General features: G+C 40.1%; 1 protein-coding gene across 3 annotated transcripts in view; it reads right to left on the bottom strand.

Moving 5' to 3' along the window:
• Dym (dymeclin) overlaps positions 1-15269 on the bottom strand; it is a 253030-nt gene that overhangs the window by 234371 nt on the left and 3390 nt on the right. For 2 of the 3 annotated variants that reach the window (XM_090353126.1, XM_090353124.1), the window contains exon 2: positions 2649-2836. In XM_090353126.1, the coding sequence (XP_090209252.1) occupies positions 2649-2788 (140 nt within the window). In that variant the 5' untranslated portion in view covers positions 2789-2836. Of the gene's footprint in view, positions 1-2648; positions 2837-15269 lie in introns of those variants that run through there. The other variant, XM_090353125.1, reaches the window with a different exon arrangement.

Raw genomic sequence — 15269 nt, 5'->3', positions numbered from 1 at the left:
GTTCTGTCCCATAATACTCTGTGACCTTGTTCTGCTTTATTTTCTTTATTATACTGGGCACATCCCAGAATAACCTTATATATTTGCTCATTTGTGTATTGCCCATCTGTTCCACTAATATATAAGCTATGTGAGAAGGGACCTTGACATTCATGTTTTCAGCCTGTAAAACAGTGCTTGAAAACAGGAGGCCTCAAAAATGAATGTTTAGGCAAAGTAATATGAGAATATTTCAATTTATTAAAAAGGAAATACAGGGGCCGGGAGTTTAGCCTAGTGGTAGAGTGCTTCCTGGCATGCACGAAGACCTGGGTTCAATTCCTCGGTACCACATACATAGAAAAAAGCAAGAAATGGTGCTGAGGCTCAAATGGTAGAGCTCTAACCTTGAGAAAGTCCAAGCCCACAACTGGCAAAAAAAAAAAAAAAAAGGAAATACAAAGCCAGGCGCAGTGGCTCACGCCTATAATCCTAGCTACTCAGGAGGCTGAAATCTGAGGATCACAATTAAAAGCCAGCCCAGGCATTACAGTCCATGAGACTCTTATCTTCAATTAACCACTAAAAAACCAGAAGGGGGGCCAGGAGTTTGGCCTAGTGGTTAAAGTGCTTGCCTAGCATTCACGAAGACCCGGGTTCGATTCCTTGGTGCCACATACATAGAAAAAAGCTGGAAGTGGTGCTGAGGCTCAAGTGGTAGAGCTCTAGCCTTGAGAAAGTCCAAGGACAGTGCTCAGGCCCTGAGCTCAAGCCCAGGACTGGCAAAAAAAAAAAAAAAAAAAAAACAGAAGGGGCTCTGTGGCTCTAGGGGTAGGGTGGTAGCCTTGAGCTGAAGAGCTGAGGGGACAAGGCCCAGGCCTAGAATTCAAGACCCATGACTGACATAGATTACATACATACATACATACATACATACATACATACAATAAAAAGGAAATACATCACTACATACTATAGTAGCTCATGCCTAGCTAGCTACTCAGGAAGCTAAGATCTGAGGATTGCAGTCTGAAGCCAGCCTGAACAGAAAAGCCCTTGAGACTCTTATCTCCAATTACTCACCACAATGCTGAAAGCAGAACTGTGGCTTGTGCATTAAAGTGGTAGCCTTGATCTTTAAAAATTATCCTTAGAGCCAGTGCGGTGGCTCACACCTGCAATCCTAGCTACTCAGGAGGCTGAGATCTCAGGATCAAGGTTCAAAGCCAGCCTGGGCACTAAAGAGAGACCCTTATCTCCAGTTAACCAATAGAAAACCGGAAGTGGTGCTATAGCTCAAGGGGTATGGCGATAGATAGCCTAGAGCTGATGAGCTCAGGGATAACACCCAGGCCCAAGGGTAGGAAAGTAGCCTTAGTGTGAAACTTCCGGTACTAGAATAAATGAACACTTAAATGACGAATGTTAAGAATAAATATGGCTAGAGATTCCCTTCTTGAATACTTATTTGTTAATCACGTCATTTGAAATATGATGTAAAAATCAATATTAATAAAGTGGTTGAGTGCTTGCCTGGCATGTCCGGGGTTCGAGTCCTGGGTACCACATACATAGGAAAAAGCTGGAAGTGGTGCTGAGGCTCAAGTGGTAGAGTTCTAGCCTTGAGAAAATCCAAGGACAGAGCTCAGGCCCTGAGCTTAAGCCCAGGACTGGCAAAAAAAAAAAAGAAGAAGAAGAAGAAATATGGAGTGGGGGCAAGAGTTTAACCTAGTGGTAGAGTGCTTGCCTAACATGCACAAAGATCTGGGTTTGATTCCTTGTTACCACATACATAGAAAAGTCTTGAGAAAGCCCAAGGACAGTACCCAGGCTCTGTCTTCAAGCTCCAGGGTGGTTATAAAAAAAACAAAGGAATAAATATGTAATAGCTTACTAATAAAAAACATGAGTTTTAAATGACTACCAATGCTGCCTTTTTTGCCTTATATGAGCACCATCTAGTGCTCAGTATGCAAAATACAATTTTCATAATGCAGAAAAGGTTTCTGAATAGCATTTGTAAAAAAGCATATTGCTTAAGCACAAATAGATCTCTGGTCTAATTTTAAAACAGGTGACTAATTAGTTTGAAGCATATGTAAGACTTTCAATCCAGATTACAGTGGCCATCCGAACATTGGTTAAATTGCTGCTTATATTCACTCTTAATGTATTTTCTTAGACTTGTATATGAGAAACAGTATATTCACCACTACTTGATAGAACAAATGACTAGAAATAGTCTGAATCTAAATAGGCTAAATCATTCTATCTAAGAATATTCCACAGCCATTAAAAAAAATAAGTTGCTGCTTATGTGCTTATAGATAAGATATAATTTTCCCTAACTGTGAGGGGAAAATAAGCAAAGGATAGTATGCTGCATCTGTATTTAAACATTTTTATGAGACTACATAAGATACCCCAATAACTGTGTAATACGTCTAAAGGAAATGCTGCTAGCAATCATCTGGAGGAGGAAAAAGATGGCTAAGTAGCAGAAACAGAAGAGAAAAACTCATCTCACATTTTTCTACTATTTCTATTTTCTACTGGTTACATGTGTGACAGAGCTAACCAACACTAAAACGTACTTTGTTAAAAGCCACATAGCACACAAGTTCATGTGGCCTTCTACATAAATTTTTGACCTCCAAGCAATCTCTTACCTGCTAGTTGGTGCAGGGAAAGAAAACGAAAGAAGCTGATTCCAAAATGGGTCATTTTCAGAGACAGATTCTGAGCCTGATAACTTTGTCAAGTACTCATTTTTAGGCAGATCACTGATCCTGCTACTCTGTGATCCCATCTTCTAATGTGGTAGAATGTCCTCACATCTGCATTTCCACAAAACCACCTAAAAAATACAGAAACAAAATGAAAAATGGTGGAAAAGAGTCATACTTTGATATATTTAAATATAAATACTTACAAACTTACAAAATGAAATACCTACCTTTCTCATTAATAAATATATTAGCCATTAGATACAGTTAGAAGAGGAAAATGGAACTAAAACTATGTTAGCCAACACAAACACAAAAACAATCTACACTTATCCCACAGATCTTAGGATGAACTAGCTCTCTTCAAGAAATGTCTCAAACCAGGCACAGTGGCTCATGCCTGTAATCCTAGCTACTCTGGAGGCTGAGATCTGAGGATCAGAGTTCAAAGCCAGCCAGGGCACAAAAGGACCTGAGACTCTTATCTCTAATTTACCTCTAGAAAACAGGAAGTGGATCTAGGCTCAACATATGACAGTAGCCTTCAGCTGAAGAGCTCAGGGACAATGCCCAGGCCAAGGGGTAGGGTGGTAGCCTAGAGCTGAAGAGCCCAGGGACAGCACCCAAGCCCAGAATTCAAGCCCCATGACACATTAAAAAAAAAAAAAAAAAAAGGGCTAGGACCAGGAGTTTGGCCTGGTGGTAGAGTGCATGCCTAGCATGCACGAAGACCCGGGTTCAATTCCCCGGAACCACATACATAGAAAAAAGCTGGAAGTGGTGCTGAGGCTCAACTGGTAGAGCTCTAGCCTTGAGAAAATCCAAGGACAATGCTCAGGCCCTGAGCTCAAGCCCAGGACTGGCAAAAAAAAAAAGGTCTCAAAACAAATTCATAACAATGATAATTAGTCTGAAAATGAGCTTTCATAAGACAAAAGTGCTAAGAAAATACAGAGACTATAATGTTCAACTGTGTAAGAGAAGAAAGTATGTTCAAGTAATTATCATATACTGCCTACACTTACAGGGGACTGTCCTGAATTATCTGTATCTAGTGAATGAGCTCCAATTCCATACAAGTCCTATTTAAAGTTGTCTCATTTTGCTAAACCTTGATGGTTGTTTTATTATTTTTTCCGTGTAACTATGTTTCATTACTTCGTTTCTTCTACAGTATTATAACGTTCTACATAGTTAATTCAGCCAAATTAAGTGATCTATCAGTTCTATATTTTTTGTTGCTCTGTTTTGTTTTATGCTGGCCCTGGAGGTTGAACTCTTAGGTCTAAAGCACTATCCCTGAGATTTTGTTCTCAAGACTAGTATTCTACTTGAGTCATAGACCCATTCTAGTTTTTGGTGGGGTCACTGGCGATCAGTCTGAGTTTCCTGCTTGGGCTGACTTCAAACCAATATCCTGATACTCTGTCTTAGGCCCCTGGCTCCCAGCTCTATCAGTTCTATTTTTTGTTGTTGTTTTTGGTCAGTTGTGGGGCTTGAACTCTGTGCCTGGGTGTTGCTAGATGTTGTCCCTGAGCTCTTCAGCTCAAGGCTATCACTCTATTACTTGAGCCACAGAGCCACTTCTGGCTGGCTAGCTGGCTGGATTGCTTCCTTCCTTCCTTCATTTTTTTTTTTTTTTGGCCAGTATTGTACTGTGTGTGTGTGTGTGTGTGTGTGTGTGTGTGTGTGTGTTGCCCGTCCTGGGGCTTGAACTCAGGGCCTCAGTACTGTCCCTGGGCTTTTTCAAGGTTAGGGCTCTACTTCTTGAGCCGCAGCACCACCTCCTGTTTTTTCCATATATGTGGTACCAAGGAATCAAACCTAGGGTTTCTTGTATGCTAGGCAAGCACTCTACCACTAGGCCAAACTCCTGCCCCCTACCCCCCGCCACCCGTTTCTGGTTTTCTAACGGTGAACTAGGAGATAACAGTCTCATGGACTTTAGTGACTGGGCTGGCTTTGAACAGCAATCCTCAGAGCTCAGTCTCCTGATTAGTAAGGATTACAGGCATAAGCCACCAGCACCCATTTATCAGTTCTATTTTTAACTCTTCTTGAGATCCTGAAGCTGTCTTTTTCCTAGCCTGCTATAACAGTTATTGATCCTACGATTTTTCTGCCCTGTGTTGGGTTTCCGTTTCCTGAATTCCATCTTCCTTGCCTTATTCCTTCATATGCAAGGAGTCTTGAAAAAGTATGCCTGGGAAATGTTCTAAAACTTGGGAAGTTAGAAAATATCTTTATTCAACCTGCATATTTAATTGGTACTTCAGCTAGCTAAAGCACTCTAGTCCATTATTTTCTCTTAATATTTTAAAGCTGTTGCTTCCCTGTCATCTAGCTCCACTATTACTGCTAAGAGGATGAAAAGTCATTCTTCTCATTATGTATGAAAATTATGTATGAAAGAGATAGGAATAGAAGGTGACATAATAAGAACCTATATATATACATATATACATACATACATATATACACACATATATACATATACATTTTATATATCTTTTAGATACATATTATATACATCTAAAAGATATATTATATATATATATATATTCCTGTAATTAGTGCTTCATCTCCTCCCCTTTCTTTTATTTATTTATTTTTTTGCCAGTCCTGCCTGGGCTTGAGGTCAGGGCCTGAGCACTGTCCTTGGATTTTCTCAAGGCTTGAATTCTACCACTTGAGCCTCCGCACCACTTCCAGCTTTTTTCTATGTATGTGGTACCAAAGGAATCGAACCTGGGTCTTTGTGCATGATAGGCAAGCACTCTACCAGTAGGCCAAACTCCCCCTCCTTTTTTTTTAAATTAGTTGTGGGGCTTGAACTCAGGAACTGGGTATCATTTTATAATTGAATGATATCTACATTTGGTGAATATTTAGGTAGCCTTCAGATTTTTAACAAATGACTCTCCAATGAGATATTAAAGTATTACTTACATCTTACACAGATGTACCAACTTACAGCCCAGCAGCAAAACCTATTTCTCTACTCTATACCCTCATTGTTTAATGTAACAGCTTGATCCCTACCAACTGATAGGTGGAAAAAATTAGTTCTTCAGCAGTCTTCATTTGCATTTATCTGTCAATGAGACCATTATTATTCACATCTTTTGTCTATCTTCTGCTGCAACACTGTTAGGATAGACCATAAAATTAAGTACAAAAATAATTGATCAAACAAGTACTACTGAAACAATAACAATATCAAATGAATAAATCCTATACACATCAGAAGAGACTAGGCAGAAAACAGCGAAAACAAAAAATCTACCAAGCACAAAGCACAGGTCTCCTCTTCATTTTTTCTTTACAAAACCCTAGCAATAATGTCAAAGATAGTTTTTTAAAATTGTGATTAGACAGCCATACTATGGAAATTTTCAAGGGAGCAGAAGCTTTAAGGAATTTCCATAAGATGGGAAACAGCTGGAGACTGGCTAAAAAGGGAAAAAGCAAGAGCCTTCAACGGCACATCACAATATATGAGAACAGCAGCTCCCATTCAGAGGCAGAAAAACCAGGCAAAGACCAGCCAGAACCCAGGGGCAACCTGCACAGTCTACCTTGCCCAAGTGGCAAGAACACAAAGTACTGTTGGCCAAGGAAAGAAAGAAGATTATTCTCAAGAGAATTGGACTCTTTAAGAGAAACAAGGCCATCCAAGCAACAGCCACCAAGGAACTCCACCTGCTCCCCACTTGCCAGAAAGCAAAACAAAAGCTAAGTTCCAATAGCATCTCTTTTGTAATGATTCAGGCCAATAATCACAAACACACATACACACACAAATAATGCTATTACTATTTGTTTGTCTTTTTTAATTTCCAAAACCTTATCATGAAAACTAGAATAAGGTAAGATTTGAAAAGCCTGCCAGGGAGTCTTCATGCATTATTCTCTTGTGGTACATGAGAAGATTTCTTTGGCTTTCAGTTTTTTTCCTCTCAATTTGTCAGTTATAAATTCTAGCTTCTAGTTTCACAAATAGCTTCTAATACTATTTTCAAATGTCCCTTGGCCCCAACCTTTAACCAGAGGCCAATTCTATCAGCATCCCTAAAAGACATGATTTTTCTTTTTGATCCAAAAAGAAAAATCTACAGTATCATGTAGATAATAAATCAGTAATTTTGTTGAGAACAATATACCTTACATAACTATCTACTAGAAATGAAAAGTCTGATATTGCTGATGTTTGTAGCAGTAACATTTCAAAGTACCTATTTTTAAAAAAATATGATAAAGAATTCCATCCTAATATGTGCAAAACTCATTTAATCATCCTTCCTCAAACCACTTTTCCTCGTGAACTACTTATTACTCTCCTGAAGTTCCAACTGGGTAAAAATAGGCTTGAAATAATATCTTCCCAGCAAGGGAAGGGATGACATTGTCCAAAAAACCAAAAGTATTATTATCTGACTTATGAAATAGTAGCTCCTTTGTACAATAATAATAAAATTGCATTTACAAAAATAAATGTTATCTTTCCTATAATGACAATATACAACATAACAATGAGATATGTATGCAATGAAATACTCTGTGGTATGAAAAAGAAATAGATCTTAAGTGAATATATTAAAAAATACTCATAATAACAAGTAAAACTTGAGAGATGCCATGACCATATGTATACCCCCAGGGAATAGGAGTATTTTTTTTAATGGGCCCAGTGATAGGAGCAGGGAGATTTTCATTTCGGTTCTTCTGTACTGCTTTATTTGTCAGTTGTAGGGCTTGAACTTTAGGCTTAGGCTCTGACAAAACTAGTACTCTACCACTTTAGTTTAATAGGATGAAGGAGAAACATTTCCCACTCCCAATGCAGAAATACAGACTCAAATTAGTGGTTCTTATCTACAGTCCACATTTTCTAAGCTGGGGGAATACATATGGTCATGGCATTCTACAACCTCTGATCATTAGACAGTCAGTGTATGTGGCCAAAATTATTGCTGCTTATGATTATAAAATATGGAGATATGATCTAGTCCTACTCAAAACCACAGGGACAAGAAGTAAGTTTCAGGACTTCCCTGTGAAAGACATGCCTTCTAACATTCTCTTTACCTTTTTCTTCTTAATATCTGAAAGAAAAAGGTAGATTCAGAGGAATCCTTTATGTCTCCCTGTAACTTCACATCTGGAGATGAACGGGGATCTTGTTGCTTGTTCTTCAGTTATTACTTCCTGGTACTAGTGGCTGAGTCTGGCCTTTTTAATATTTATTAATTTCCTTATCATCTCATCTGTATATCCTCCCACACTATCAAATTAAATCTTAAAATAGAATTTATTATCTATCTCTCAAAATAGATCACTATTCTGTGAAAATTCAGCATTCTTGGCTCACACTATCTCATTCACATAACAAAGCATTCATTCCACAGATAAATAATGCACACAGACATTAACTGGTAAGCGTTAGGATGGCTACTAAAAACACAAGAATGAATGAAACCAGGACTCTGTCATTAATGAACTCAAATATAATGGAAAAGACAATAAAAAATGACTAAAACCTAAGTACAATGGAATTATTCATATATAAGAAGCTACTGAAATAAGAGAATTTGAGGCAGAAGAACTAACTGTATGTGTACTTTCTTTTCATCCATTTATGTTTCTTTATTGCTATTTTGTTCTTTTTTCTTGATTTGCCCTTTTTCTTGATTTTTAAAATCATTTCTATTGTCAGGGTGATGTACAGCTGGGTTATAGTTACATATGTAAGGCAGTAAGCACATTTTTTCTCCTCAAACAAAGTTCTTTATAATTATTGTCAGTAATTTATAGCTGCTCTATTGTTATACAAGAAGACATTGCTGACTAAATATAGTTGTCATTTCTGAACTGTATTTATTCATGAGAATCAAAAATTAAAATAAAGCCACAAAATCATTATTAAAATACATTATTAGATCAGGGAGTTTGGCCTAGTGGTAGAGTGCTTGCCTAGCACGCACGAAGGCCCGAGTTCGAGTTCTTAGTACCACATATATAAAAAAAAAAAGCCAGAAGTGGGGCTGAGGCTCAAGTGGTAGAGCTCTGGCCTTGAGAAAGTCCAAGGACATTGCTCAGGTCCTGAGCTCAAGACCAGGACTGGCAAAAAATAAAATAAAATAAATAAATAAATTTAAAAATACTTACAGTCCTGTATGTAAAATATCTACCAATTTTTATCCCACAGAAATGAACTGAAGGGCCGGGAATTTGGCCTAGTGGTTAAAGTGCTTGTCTAGCATGCACAAAGACCCGGGTTCGATTCCTCGGTACCACATATATAGAAAAAAAAGCCGGAAGTGGTGCTGAGGCTCAAGTGGTAGAGTTCTAGCCTTGAGAAAGTCCAAGGACAGTGCTCAGGCCCTGAGCTCAAGCCCAGGACTGGCAAAAAAAAAAAAAAGAAATGAACTGAAGCAGGCAGCCATGGTGTGGTAGCTCACACCCATAATCCTAGCTACTCAGGAGGCTGAGATCTGAGGATCAAGGTTCAAAGCCAGCTTAGGCATAAAAGGATCTGAGACTGTTATCTCTAATTAAACTTTAGAAAACAGGAAGTGGGGTTTAACTCATGGGTATGACAATAGCCTCGAGCTGAAGAGCTGAGGACAGTGCCGAGGCTAAGTACAAGCTCCATGACACACCAAAAAAAAAAAAAAGAAAATAACTGAAGCAAAACTAATATTGAGTATTTCGCCAAAAATTACAGAGCTAGAAAGTGGCAAACCAGGCTTTAAACCCAGACAGGTGGGATGCAAATTCATGGTTTGGAGCTTGGTTTGCACTATATATCATGAACCAAGAACAGGTTATCCTCAAAAAGGAAGTAATCAAAAAACAAGGAGGCCTGGAGTATGGACTAGTGGTAGAGTGTTTGCCTAGCATGCACGAAGACCAGGTTTGATTCCTCAGTACCATATACATAGGAAAAGGCAGGAAATGGTGGTGCTGTGGCTCAAGTGGGAGAGCTCTAGCCTTGAGAAAGCCCTAGAACTGTGCTTAGGCCCTGAGTTCAAGCTCCAGGACTGGGAAAAAGGAAAGAGAAAAAAAAAGGGAGGGAGGAAGGAGGGAAGAAGGGAGGAAGAGAGAGAGGGAGGGAGGGAGGGAGGGAAGGAGAGAGGGAGAGAGAGAGGGAGGGAGGGAGGGAGGGAAGGAGAGAGGGAGAGAGAGGGGGAGGGAGGGAGGGAAGGAGAGAGGGAGAGAGAGAGGGAGGGAGAGAGGGAGGGAGGGAGGGAGGGAGGGAGGGAGGAAGGAAGGAAGGAAGGAAGGAAGGAAGGAAGGAAAGAAAGGTGGGGGGACACTGGAAATGTGGTTTAAGGTAGAGTACTTGCCTAGCATGCATGAAGCCCTGAGTTTGATCCCTCAGTACCACATAAAAAGAAAAGGCCACAAATGGCTCAGTAGCTCAGGTCGTAACAGTGCTAGCTTAGAGCAAAAAAAGCTCAAGGACAGTGCCCAGGCCCTGAGTCCAGCCCCAGGACTAGCAAAAAAGAAAAAAGGAAGGCTGGAAATTTGGCATAGTGGTAGAGTGCTTGCCTAGCATGCACAAAGACCGGGGTTCGATTCTTTGGTACCACATTCATAGAAAAAAGCCAGAAGTGGTGCTGTGGCTCAAGTGGTAGAGTGCTAGCCTTGAGAAAGTCCAAGGACAGTGCTCAGGCCCTGAGCCCAAGCTCAGGACTGGCAAAAAAAAAAAAAAAAAAAAAAAAAACTAAGGGCCTGGAGTTTGGCCTAGTGGTAAGAGTGCTGGCCTAGCATGCACAAAGACTTGGGTTTGATTCCTTGGTTACCACATAATACATAGAAAAAGCCCGAAATGGTACTGTGGCTCAAGTGGTAGAGCACTAGCCTTAAGAAAGTCCAAGCCCAAGGACAGTGCTTAGGCCCTGAGTTTAAGCCCCAGGACTGGCAAAACAACAACAACAACAAAAAAAAAGCCTCGGTCGGGAGTTTGGCCTAGTGGTAGCGTGCTTGCCTAGCATGCCCAAAACCAGGGTTCGATTCCTTGGTACCACATACATAGAAAAAAGCCGGAAATGGTGCTGAGGCTCAAGTGGTAGAGCTCTAGCCTTGAGCAAGTCCAAGGACAGCACTCAGACCCTGAGCTCAAGCCCAGGACTGGCAAAAAAAAAAAAAAAAGCCTCAATAGAAAAGAGAAAAGATCCTGGCACCAGTGACTCAACCTATAATCCTAGCTACTCAGTTGGCTGAGATCTGAGGATGGTTGTTCAAAGCCAACCAGGAAGGAAAGAAATTCCATGAGTCTCTTATCTTCAATTAACCATAAGAAACTAGAAGTGGCATAAGAAACTAGAAGTGGCTCTGTGGCTCAAATGTAGAGTACTAGCCTTGCGAAAAAAAGCTCAGGGATAGCACCCAGGAGCTGAGTTCAAGCCCTACGACCAGCCAAAAGAAAAAAAATTTTCAAAAGAAAGGTAATATCAAGGAAATGCTATAATAAAGAATGAAAGGTGGATAGATGGAAAACCAAGGCACAAAATAGAAAATTTAGAATCTATTATATATTAAGAATTCTGGAAAGAAAACAAAAACTAAACAGGAATGTTACAACAGCACTGTGATGGCTCTAAGATTTTTCACCTGACCTGCAAAGCTAACACAGACATGAAGAATCTGGGTCAGAGACCAAAAAAGAAACACATTATGGGGGCCAGGAGTTTGGCCTAGTAGTAGAGTACTTACCTACCATACATGAAGACCCAGGTTCGATTCCTCTGTACCACATACATAGAAAAAGCAGGAAGTAGTGGTATGGCTCAAATGGTAGAGCTCTAGCCTTGAGAAAGCCCAAGGACAGTGCTCAGGCCCTGAGTTCAAGCTCCAGGACTGGCAAAACACACATACATATACATATACATACACACACACACATTATGTACATTACTAACTGCAACAGCAGTTGCTAATTAGCATCCGTTTCCTGACCATAATCTCTACAGGTCTTTCAAGTGTATGGTAAAAATGAATATGTGACTATATTTTCAAGGAAAATAAGACAAATTAAGGAAGGTTAGGGAGAAAAAGAAAACTATTCAGTAGCAGTGAGCAGCACTTATGTTGCAGTGGTATAACTATATATCTATAATTTAACTAAGAATTCTTTTTTTTTTGCCAGTCCTGGGGCTTGAATTCAGGGCCTGGGCTTTCTCAAGGCTCTCTCAAGGCTAGCACTCTACCACTTGAACCACAGCTCCACTTTTGGCTTTTTCTGTGTATGTGGTACTGAGGAATCAAACCCAGGGCTTTGTGCATGCTAGACAAGCACTCTACCACTAGGCAACGCTCCCAGCCCAGCAAGAATTCTTACATACCTGCACTGGAAATGCTGGAGAAGAAGGAAAAATAGAACCTCATCTGCCCTGACAAAAAGTCAACAAGTATGACCTAAAATTCTTAAATAACAAAACAGTAATTTAGACATATTACTTATAAATACAAAGGTAAAAATCAAGAGAAAAAGCTTAAAGAGTTTTTAAACTGAGTTACTTCAGGTTTACATTAAAAAGTGGAAACAGGGGGGCCGGGAGTTTGGCCTAGTGGTTAAAGTGCTTGCCTAGCATGCATGAAGACCCGGGTTCGATTCCTTGGTACCACATACATAGAAAAAAGTCGGAAGAGGTGCTGAGGCTCAAGTGGTAGAGCTCTAGCCTTGAGAAAGTCCAAGGACAGTGCTCAGGCCCTGAGCTCAAGCCCAGGACTGGCAAAAAAAAAATAAAATAAAATAAAATAAAAAGTGGAAACAGGGGCCTAGTGGTAGAGTGCTTGCCTAGCATGCATGAAAACCTGGGTTCGATTCACTGTGACTCAAGTGGCATTGTGCTAGTCTTGAGCCAAATGTGTCAAAGGACAGTGCTCAGGCCCTGAGTTAAGCACCAGGACTGGCAAAAAAAAAATAAAAATAAAAAGTGGAAATAGGTGGAAGTGGAGGTATGGATCAAGTGCTAGATCACCAACTTTTACATGCAATAGCCAAGAAAAAGCATGAGGACTTGAGTTTAAGCCCCAGTACACACATGCATGCACACACACTCACACATACAAGTGGGAATGGGTAAAGCAGGGCATTTGATTATTTATATTCTTACCTTTTATGCAGGACTATTTTCTAACAATATACAAGTGTTAATTGAAGAAGAAATATACAAATAAATCAAGAAATTATAAGGCCAGACATATTTGCCAAGTAATTTAAAGGCTATATTCTAATGAGTAAACACTTCTTTAGACCTATCTCTTTGAAAGATGGAGATATAACACCAGCAACCGTCTTTGATGTGGAGATCAATGGCCATACAGAAGGAATGACAAAGTAAGAAATTGCATAGAGGTTGATTCCCTGATAACAGTGGAGCTGTCAGACCAACCCCCTATTGTCACTTCTTTCACTTGAGAAACAAACTAATAGCATATTCAAGCTATTATTTTTCAGGTCTCTTACTTATGCAGGCGTTGAAAGTACTCTAAGAAAAAGAAGGATTAGCCAGGCCTGGTGGCTCACGCCTGTAATCCTAGCTACTCAGGAGGCTGAGATCTGAGGATCAAGGTTTAAAGCCAGTCCGGGCACAAAAGGACCTGAGAGACTGGATTGCTTAAGCTCTAGAAAATGGGAAGTGGGACTTGGCTCAAGGGTAGGATGGTAGCCTTGGACTGAAGAGCTCAGGGATGGCGCCCAGGCCAAGTCCAAGTCCAAGACCCTCAAAAAAAAAAAAAAAAGGAGGAATCCATGAAATATTCTGAAGGAGGAACTGAAAGATTCTTTGACACCCAGCCAGTGGCTCCAGCCTGCAATCCTAGCTACTCAGGAGGCTGAGATGTGAGCCAGTCCAGGCAGGAAAGTCTGTGAGACTCCTATCCCCAGTTAACCACTAGAAAACTGGAAGTAGAGCTGTGGCTCAAAAGCTGTAGAGCCCTAGTCTTGAGCAAAAGAACTCAGAGACAGCATCCAAGCCCTGAATTCAAATCCTATGACAAGAACAACCAAACTGAATGACAGAGATTTTTTTTTTTTTTGCCAGTCCTGGGCTTAAACTCAGGGCCTGAGCACTGTCCTTGGACTTTCTCAAGGCTAGAGCTCTACCACTTGAGCCTCAGCACCACTTCCGGCTTTTTTCTGTGTATGTGGTACCAAGGAATCGAACCCGGGTCTTCATACATGCTAGGCAAGCACTTTAACCACTAGGCCAAACTCCCGGCCCGAGAGATTTTTTTTTTTTTTTTTTAAATCAGTCATGGGGTTTGAACTCTGGGCCTACAGCTAAGTAGAAAGCAGACACCAAACTACAGTATTTCCAGAATCTTTTCCTCCTCTAAGACTAATTCTGTCTCCTGTTTCAGTAAGGAAAAAGAAGGAACAGGTCTCTTGTCATTCTGCTTTTCAGGCCTGTAGTTCTCAACCACTTCCAGCTGAGTCACCAACAGAGAGAGAAGGGATGTCAAGTCCAAATCTCTTGGCAGTTCATTCTGCCTGAAAATGTCCTCTCAGTTTTCAGAGATTTCTTTTCCTGCTGATTTAGGTGTTGCCTCTCTCCCCCTGGGACACAATTTCTGTCCTCTCACCTGCAAAAGGCAACTGACAGTTTAGCATCATTCATACTATTTACAAGTATGCGATACAAATTACAATATACTGTATTTAAACATGTGAATATGAAAAAATAAAATACAGAAAAACTTTACATGATATTATATTACTTGCTTGATTTATTTATTTATTTTTACCAGTCCTGGGGCTTGAACTCAGGGCCTGAGCACTGTCCTTGGGTTTTTTCAAGGCTAGAACTCTTCCACTTGAGCCACAGAGCCACTTCTGGCTTTTTCTATGTATGTGGTACCAAGGAATTGAACCTGGCTCTTCTTGCATTCTAGACTAGCACTCTACCAGTAGACCAAACTCTCAGCCCTGATATTATGTTGCTTTTATACTTTGGGAGGTCTCACATTACCAACTTACTATTGTAACAGGTACTTTCTATAATTTGTTCAGTCACTAAAAAACTTACCAGTCCTTTCTAGTTCCAATCATGAAATTACCTACAAATCTAAATGAAACACAGCACTTATAGTAGTAAACAAAATTACCTATTTTTCAAGCCTCAGCAAAATATTGTCAGCAGTACAATAACCTCTAAAATTGTCCACATCTTAATCTGTGGAACCCATGTTTATATTACCTGCAAAAGATGCCTCAGAGGTATGACTAAAACAAGGAGCTTTTAGAGGGGAAGATTATTTTGGGTTGTTCAAGCAGGACTCATACAATCTCACCGATCCTTAAAAGCAGAACCTTTCCCCAGCTATGGCAGAGAAATGACAACAAAAGAATGATCCAAGAGATAACTTTGAAAAAGGAGTCACAAGCCAAGGGAAGTGGTAGCCTCTAAAAGCTGGAAGAGGCAAGAAAATGTATTCCTCCCCAGAAACATCCAGAAAGGAATGCAGCCTTGTTAATATACTAATTTTAGCCCCTTGAAATAATTTTAGACTTCTAATCTACAGATGTGTAATACAATACACTTGTGTTGTTTT

The sequence above is a fragment of the Megascapheus bottae genome, chromosome 19, assembly GCF_031878675.1.
Source record: "Megascapheus bottae isolate mThoBot1 chromosome 19, mThoBot2.hap1, whole genome shotgun sequence".
Classification (NCBI taxonomy): Eukaryota; Metazoa; Chordata; class Mammalia; order Rodentia; family Geomyidae; genus Megascapheus; species Megascapheus bottae.
The sequence above is the reverse complement of the archived record's forward strand: the minus strand, read 5'-3'. Positions and strand labels throughout refer to the sequence as shown.